The following is an 8,838-nucleotide window of genomic DNA, read 5'->3' as shown; positions in this document are numbered from 1 at the left end:
CTTGAATAAATGTATTTAACAGCGTTAAATGCTTGCTCCAACAACGCATGTCAGAATGGAGGTACATGTAACGCCGTTGCTGGTTCCTGTTCAGCATACACGTGTACCTGTCCATCATGTTTTACTGGAACATTCTGTGAAACTGGTAAGTTCTATGTTTTTTCTGCTTGTCTTTATCAGAATTCAAATATGTATTTTACAGTCTATAATTTTCTGAAAACTGTAATTTTCTCTTTTGTATAATATTCAATATCAGCGTCTGATGCTTGCGACGCAAGTTCTATGTTTGTCTGCTTGTCAGCCCGTGCCGACTGAATCTGCTCTATAATTTTCCAGTATAAAAGCATTATGTACCACTGTTGCTGGTTCCTGTACAGCATACATATGTTTCTGTCCATCATGCTTTACTAGATCTTTTTCAAATATAATTCATGTATTTTACATTTTTGTCAGAATAGAGCTGCGTGTGTCCAGGTTACTGGTTCCTGTACATCATACACATGTATATGTAAGCACTATGTGTATCTGCTTGTCTTCTTCACAGTTGTAACTCAATTTATTTATTATTATCAGGGTCAAATGGTTGCTCCAACCACCTTTGTCAGAATGGAGCTGCATGTAACACTGTTTCTGGTTTCTGTTCAGCATACACGTGTACCTGTTCATCATGTTTTACTGGAATATTCTGTGAAACCGGTAAGTTATGTTTGTCTGCTTGCTTTTATTACAGTTCAAATACAAATTTAATCATGTACATTGCAGTATAAAATCATTTTTTAACTTGAATAAATGTATTTAACAGCGTTAAATGCTTGCTCCAACAACGCATGTCAGAATGGAGGTACATGTAACGCCGTTGCTGGTTCCTGTTCAGCATACACGTGTACCTGTCCATCATGTTTTACTGGAACATTCTGTGAAACCGGTAAGTTATGTTTGTCTGCTTGCTTTTATTACAGTTCAAATACAAATTTAATCATGTACATTGCAGTATAAAATCATTTTTTTAACTTGAATAAATGTATTTAACAGCGTTAAATGCTTGCTCCAACAACGCATGTCAGAATGGAGGTACATGTAACGCCGTTGCTGGTTCCTGTTCAGCATACACGTGTACCTGTCCATCATGTTTTACTGGAACATTCTGTGAAACTGGTAAGTTCTATGTTTTTTCTGCTTGTCTTTATCAGAATTCAAATATGTATTTTACAGTCTATAATTTTCTGAAAACTGTAATTTTCTCTTTTGTATAATATTCAATATCAGCGTCTGATGCTTGCGACGCAAGTTCTATGTTTGTCTGCTTGTCAGCCCGTGCCGACTGAATCTGCTCTATAATTTTCCAGTATAAAAGCATTATGTACCACTGTTGCTGGTTCCTGTACAGCATACATATGTTTCTGTCCATCATGCTTTACTAGATCTTTTTCAAATATAATTCATGTATTTTACATTTTTGTCAGAATAGAGCTGCGTGTGTCCAGGTTACTGGTTCCTGTACATCATACACATGTATATGTAAGCACTATGTGTATCTGCTTGTCTTCTTCACAGTTGTAACTCAATTTATTTATTATTATCAGGGTCAAATGGTTGCTCCAACCACCTTTGTCAGAATGGAGCTGCATGTAACACTGTTTCTGGTTTCTGTTCAGCATACACGTGTACCTGTTCATCATGTTTTACTGGAACATTCTGTGAAACCGGTAAGTTATGTTTGTCTGCTTGCTTTTATTACAGTTCAAATACAAATTTAATCATGTACATTGCAGTATAAAATCATTTTTTTAACTCGAATAAATGTATTTATTATCATCAGCGTCAAATGGTTGCTCCAACAACGCATGTCAGAATGGAGGTGTATGTACCATTGTTGCTGGTTCCTGTACAGCATACACGTGTACCTGTCCATCATGTTTTACTGGAACATTCTGTGAAACTGGTAAGTTCTATGTTTTTTCTGCTTGTCTTTATCAGAATTCAAATATGTATTTTACAGTCTATAATTTTCTGAAAACTGTAATTTTCTCTTTTGTATAATATTCAATATCAGCGTCTGATGCTTGCGACGCAAGTTCTATGTTTGTCTGCTTGTCAGCCCGTGCCGACTGAATCTGCTCTATAATTTTCCAGTATAAAAGCATTATGTACCACTGTTGCTGGTTCCTGTACAGCATACATATGTTTCTGTCCATCATGCTTTACTAGATCTTTTTCAAATATAATTCATGTATTTTACATTTTTGTCAGAATAGAGCTGCGTGTGTCCAGGTTACTGGTTCCTGTGCATCATACACATGTACATGTAAGCACTATGTGTATCTGCTTGTCTTCTTCACAGTTGTAATTCAATTTATTTATTATTATCAGGGTCAAATGGTTGCTCCAACCACCTTTGTCAGAATGGAGCTGCATGTAACACTGTTTCTGGTTTCTGTTCAGCATACACGTGTACCTGTTCATCATGTTTTACTGGAACATTCTGTGAAACTGGTAAGTTATGTTTGTCTGCTTGCTTTTATTACAGTTCAAATACAAATTTAATCATGTACATTGCAGTATAAAATCATTTTTTTAACTTGAATAAATGTATTTAACAGCGTTAAATGCTTGCTCCAACAACGCATGTCAGAATGGAGGTACATGTAACGCCGTTGCTGGTTCCTGTTCAGCATACACGTGTACCTGTTCATCATGTTTTACTGGAACATTCTGTGAAACCGGTAAGTTATGTTTGTCTGCTTGCTTTTATTACAGTTCAAATACAAATTTAATCATGTACATTGCAGTATAAAATCATTTTTTTAACTCGAATAAATGTATTTATTATCATCAGCGTCAAATGGTTGCTCCAACAACGCATGTCAGAATGGAGGTGTATGTACCATTGTTGCTGGTTCCTGTACAGCATACACGTGTACCTGTCCATCATGTTTTACTGGAACATTCTGTGAAACTGGTAAGTTCTATGTTTTTTCTGCTTGTCTTTATCAGAATTCAAATATGTATTTTACAGTCTATAATTTTCTGAAAACTGTAATTTTCTCTTTTGTATAATATTCAATATCAGCGTCTGATGCTTGCGACGCAAGTTCTATGTTTGTCTGCTTGTCAGCCCGTGCCGACTGAATCTGCTCTATAATTTTCCAGTATAAAAGCATTATGTACCACTGTTGCTGGTTCCTGTACAGCATACATATGTTTCTGTCCATCATGCTTTACTAGATCTTTTTCAAATATAATTCATGTATTTTACATTTTTGTCAGAATAGAGCTGCGTGTGTCCAGGTTACTGGTTCCTGTACATCATACACATGTATATGTAAGCACTATGTGTATCTGCTTGTCTTCTTCACAGTTGTAACTCAATTTATTTATTATTATCAGGGTCAAATGGTTGCTCCAACCACCTTTGTCAGAATGGAGCTGCATGTAGCACTGTTTCTGGTTCCTGTACAGCATACACGTGTACCTGTCCATCATGTTTTACTGGAACATTCTGTGAAACTGGTAAGTTCTATGTTTTTTCTGCTTTTCTTTAACAGAATTCAAATATGTATTTTACAGTCTATAGTTTTCTGAAAACTGTAATTTTCTCTTTTGTATAATTATTCACTATCAGCGTCTGATGCTTGCGACGCAAGTTCTATGTTTGTCTGCTTGTCAGCCCGTGCCGACTGAATCTTCCCTATAATTTTCCAGTATAAATGTAACTAGAATGCATTCATTTTTTATTATCAGGAAATGCTTGCACTGGCAACATTTGTCAGAATGGAGCTGCTTGTAACACTGTTTCTGGTTCCTGTACAGCATACACATGTACCTGTCCATCATGTTTTACTGGAACATTCTGTGAGACTCGTAAGTTATGTTTGTCTGCTTGCTTTTATTACAGTTCAAATACAAATTTAATCATGTACATTGCAGTATAAAATCATTTTTTTAACTTGAATAAATGTATTTAACAGCGTTAAATGCTTGCTCCAACAACGCATGTCAGAATGGAGGTACATGTAACGCCGTTGCTGGTTCCTGTACAGCATACACGTGTACCTGTTCATCATGTTTTACTGGAATATTCTGTGAAACCGGTAAGTTATGTTTGTCTGCTTGCTTTTATCACAGTTCAAATATAAATTTAATCATGTACATTGCAGTATAAAATCATTTTTTTAACTTGAATAAATGTATTTAACAGCGTTAAATGCTTGCTCCAACAACGCATGTCAGAATGGAGGTACATGTAACGCCGTTGCTGGTTCCTGTACAGCATACACGTGTACCTGTTCATCATGTTTTACTGGAATATTCTGTGAAACTGGTAAGTTCTATATTTGTTCTGCTTTTCTTTAACAGAATTCAAATATGTATTTTACAGTCTATAGTTTTCTGAAAACTGTAATTTTCTCTTTTGTATAATTATTCACTATCAGCGTCTGATGCTTGCGACGCAAGTTCTATTTTTGTCTGCTTGTCAGCCCGTGCCGACTGAATCTTCCCTATAATTTTCCAGTATAAATGTAACTAGAATGCATTCATTTTGTATTATCAGGGATAAATGCTTGCTCCAACAACCTTTGTCAGAATGGAGGTACATGTAACACGTTTGTTGGTTCTTGTACAGCATACACATGTACCTGTCCATCAAGCTTTACTGGATCGTTCTGTGAAACCGGTAAAGTCTATGTTTGTCTGCTTGTCTTTAGGATGTGGGGCTCAGGGCATAAAAGTAGTGCAATGAAGTAATAATAATAATTTGATGTCCTTTCTTGTCATTACAATCTGTGAAATTTAGAGGGAGCCCGGGCCGGCTGAACCCGCCCTATAATTGTCCAGTATAAAAGCATTTTGTAATTGCTAAATGCATATGTAAGCCTACAGTATGTTGACTTAATTGCTCATAATAGTTAGGCATACTGATCAAAATTATAAGTCAGATCTACTAGAGTAAATAATTAATTAAATATTTGTAATATTCTATTTTAGTTATATTCAGTACATGTAGGCCTACTGGTGTGTGGTTGAAGGTTCTGAAACGAGAATGATAATGTAACTACAGTCCTACAACTGGTAGCACCATTATCATAACATGAATACGCATAATTTTGTTGAACAATAACCTTTTGGTCTTTTTTTATATTTTATGTAGCATTGGCAACAACTTCTCCAACCAGTAAGTCGACTACACATACGTTGTATTTTTATTTTATTTTCCTCTAGTAAATATTATACAAATAATGAATGAATGTTTATGAGTGTAATGGTACAAATAATGGCATGATGTGAATGATGAAAGGTTATAATATATCAACGAGGCGACAGCCTCAAACATTCATTACATGTTTTATATAACATCTAAATAGATTCCTGTCATTTGAATCAAATAAAAATTGATTCACATTGATTAAAACAGTAACATTTGGTTTTTAATAATTATATTAAATATTATTATTTATATGGATTTTATAAACCTACTGTTAGTGTACTGTTAATTATTTCAACAAACGACCAAACGATCCTAGGCCTAGCAAGGCTGAAACGCCTAGGCCAGGCCTACTACTACTACAGTAAACAATGGAACACAGGAAAGAACTGAAAGGTTTATCATGAATACGCATGACTTTGTTGAACAATAATATTTTGTTTATCTTTTTTATATTTTATCTAGCATTGGCAACGACTTCTTCAACCAGTAAGTCGACATTGTACTTTATTTTCCTATAGTAAATATAATGTAATATGTTGTAGAGTGCTTTTATTGTTTCTCTCAATAGTATTCGAACTATATGTAGTTTAATAAATGGTCGTACAGATAATAACCAAATGAATTCACTTTAGCATTAAATGTATGCAGCTTGAATTGTTTGAATGGAGGAAAGTGTACTAAAAATGACGATGGTGATGAAATGTGCAAATGTCAGAACGGATTCTCAGGAGAAACTTGCCGCACAGGTAGGCCCTATGCAAATATGATTAATGTAACGAGTAGATAATGTTTAGTTTACACGGTTCCACAGCTTTTACAGATCACCCGAATTTGTAATACGTTATTTTCTAATTTTACAGCAATTGTACATTGCAAGTGCTACGAAGGGTTAACGAAAATGTAAACGAAAACTTAGAAGACACTATATCGAATTTCATCAGTGAGAAACAAAACACATAAAAATAGAGAGGTTGTAACCTTACAATTATAAAAAGCTTATGTATTGTTGGCGTTGGTTCATAAATATGCATATTAATTTACATATTAATATACTGGCTTAATTTCAATTATTAAATTGTGACCCCCCATTTAAAATTGTCAATGGCCAACCATATAGTTTAGGGAGTAGCAACATAAGTGTAAAATAGTATAATGTAATAACAATTGATAATAATAAGCAACAATGTAGTTTAGCAAGATTGACCAATCGATTGGTGTTTGGGTATTTTATTTTATTTCAGCAAATAAGTTTGCCTAAAGGTAACCATCACAAGTTTGAAAATTACAAACACGATGAAGAAAACTATGTAGGCCTATAGTATAATGTTTAACTCAGATTGTTAATAGAGGAGACTGAATTGTGTATAAATGGTACTCTGAACTGGAGATGATGTATCTGTTTCTAACTTTAAATATGATGCAGGTGTTCTCTCCATGGTTAAACGTGTTCTCTCCGTGGTTAAACGTGTTCTCTCTGTGGTTAAACGTGTTCTCTTCATGGTTAAACGTGTTCTCTCCGTGGTTAAACGTGTTCTCTCCATGATTAAACGTGTTCTCTCCATTGTTAAACGTGTTCTCTCTGTGGTTAAACGTGTTCTCTCCGTGGTTAAACGTGTTCACTCCGTGGTTAAACGTGTTCTCTCTGTGGTTAAACGTGTTCTCTTCGTGGTTAAACGTGTTCTCTCCGTGGTTAAACGTGTTCTCTCCATGGTTAAACGTGTTCTCTCTGTGGTTGAACGTGTTCTCTCCATGATTAAACGTCTTCTCTCCATTGTTAAACGTGTTCTCTCCATGGTTAAACGTGTTCTCTCCATGGTTAAACGTGTTCTCTCCCAATCCGACCACTCTCTTTATAAAGAATACATTATTTCATCTCAGTCCCCAACCCCATACAACAACAAACAAAAATCAAACTATTTGTTTTAAATATTTGTCGTGTTTAATCTGAGACACACGCCCGTTGCCACATACGTTGGAAATCATATTTGCATAACAACACACGGCATACCAAGCCGTCTCGTACAACTTCGATGACATATTAATTATCTTCTAAACACGTAACGAATTACTAATTCTCCCATCTAAAAGTATCCGTCAACCTAGTAAGTTAGTCGTACTAAATGACAAGTATTTTGTTCCTCAATCTATTGCCACTTATAATAAACATTTCTCACGATAATTTGCATACTCATGGAAAGAACACCTGGATCATAATAGGAAATATTAAATGAAATAGTGTTTATTGTATAATATAGTGAATCAACAGAGATTTTCTGATTTTTATTTGTATAATAAATTATTATACCAATAAAAGATTAATGAATGCCGTTGTAATGAACAAGAAACGCGCAAAGCAAATATCAAAAGTAATATTTGGGTTGAGGGAAAATTAATATTAAGTTATCGTATTATTGGATAAAATTCTAAAGCCGCACTGTAGTCTGTGACAATAATCAAACATAAAAAAAAACGTTGTATTAAATATAAAATAGGTGTAAACAAAATCTGTGAACTTGTTATAATGTTATACGTGCTCACTCTCATACTGATTCTGTATTCCAGCAATCGAGTATAGCAAGAAACAAAAATATGTTGCAGTGGCGTCGTCAAGGACTAGGGGGCCGTCGGGTGCCAACAACCCCCACGTACATCTAATGTCACTTCTATCATAATTTAGCCTACACTGTCATTTTTTTAGACCTACTGATGGAACATTCAGTCTGATTTCCGCCTCTACTTTTCTACAATAGGCTTGCTTACGATGTCGTATCTGTTCCAATTCAGGAAGGAGAGGGGGTCCAGTCCTAGCTAAACATATTAAAAATGAATTTTCGGATTACTACTCCATTAATATTCCCAAATAATTTATCAAATTAATTCAAGTTCAAATTTGGGGTAATTAGCTAAATAATGAAATGTTATTTCATTATTTAGCTAATTAGGCCTACCCCAAATTTCACCCCAAACACAGAAAACCAGTTGATCTGCTTTATTATAATAAAATCACCGGATATTTTTTCCACCAATAATGTCAACAAATCTTGCTAGTAAACTTTCAAAGGGTACCGATTTGAAAGAATTTAAAGAGTTTTATAAAAGTAAGATTTCTTTCCTTCAAATTGTTGTCAACCATATAATTGATCATGTATCTTTTTACTCCATATTGAAGCCCATTTTAATTAAATAATTGTGTATATTATATTTCGACACAACGGCATTAACAATACCAGGTAATATTGAGTTTTAGATTTGCCACGACCGAAATACGTCATGTTAATTCATTGTGCAAACACTTCCTGATTTTATCAGCATGCGATCAACAGTTTTTTTTTGTATGTTGTTTTTAAGTCGATTTGGTGAATATTAATAATGTTTATTGTATTAGTCTGTTGAGTAAACGCGACGACCCAGATAGACAAAATACTTTGGACTTCTCAGAGTGATTTTTTTCTTGGGCGTATCCAGTGCAGATTTAACAACAATACATTTACAGCGACCAACTCATGCAGTAAGGTAATTGACAGTTTCTATAATAAAGACCGATTGTATAGGCTAGGTTTACCAAGGGAATAACTCTTCCCTGGTTTACCATTTTCGTATATTATATTACAACATAACCATATTTGTATGTT

General features: G+C 34.5%; 2 protein-coding genes across 2 annotated transcripts; both read left to right on the top strand.

The window, feature by feature from the left end:
- Positions 1-8: 8 nt before the first annotated feature.
- LOC144851076 (uncharacterized) lies at positions 9-996 on the top strand. Its single transcript, XM_078708599.1, has 2 exons — positions 9-145; positions 803-996. The coding sequence occupies exons 1-2, from the start codon at positions 10-12 to the stop codon at positions 994-996; spliced, it is 330 nt and encodes a 109-aa protein (XP_078564725.1). The 5' UTR covers position 9.
- A 22-nt stretch (positions 997-1,018) lies between these two features.
- Positions 1,019-7,701, top strand: LOC144850278 (uncharacterized). Its single transcript, XM_078707527.1, has 9 exons — positions 1,019-1,155; positions 3,742-3,861; positions 3,969-4,091; positions 4,199-4,321; positions 4,553-4,675; positions 5,150-5,173; positions 5,669-5,692; positions 5,839-5,952; positions 6,067-7,701. Exons 1-9 carry the CDS (start codon positions 1,020-1,022, stop codon positions 6,108-6,110), a joined length of 831 nt encoding a protein of 276 aa, XP_078563653.1. The 5' UTR covers position 1,019; the 3' UTR covers positions 6,111-7,701.
- Positions 7,702-8,838: the final 1,137 nt, after the last annotated feature.

The sequence above is a fragment of the Antedon bifida genome, chromosome 8, assembly GCF_963402885.1.
Source record: "Antedon bifida chromosome 8, ecAntBifi1.1, whole genome shotgun sequence".
NCBI lineage: Eukaryota > Metazoa > Echinodermata > Crinoidea > Comatulida > Antedonidae > Antedon > Antedon bifida.
The sequence above is the reverse complement of the archived record's forward strand: the minus strand, read 5'-3'. Positions and strand labels throughout refer to the sequence as shown.

Coding starts and splice junctions, on each gene's coding strand:
- LOC144851076 (XM_078708599.1), top strand. CDS start 10: ATGTATTTAACAGCGTTAAATGCTTGCTCCAACAACGCATGTCAGAAT. Junction 146..802: donor TGGAACATTCTGTGAAACTG/GTAAGTTCTATG, acceptor TGTATTTAACAG/CGTTAAATGCTTGCTCCAAC.
- LOC144850278 (XM_078707527.1), top strand. CDS start 1,020: ATGTATTTAACAGCGTTAAATGCTTGCTCCAACAACGCATGTCAGAAT. Junction 5,174..5,668: donor GGCAACAACTTCTCCAACCA/GTAAGTCGACTA, acceptor TATTTTATCTAG/CATTGGCAACGACTTCTTCA. Junction 5,953..6,066: donor AGGAGAAACTTGCCGCACAG/GTAGGCCCTATG, acceptor CTAATTTTACAG/CAATTGTACATTGCAAGTGC.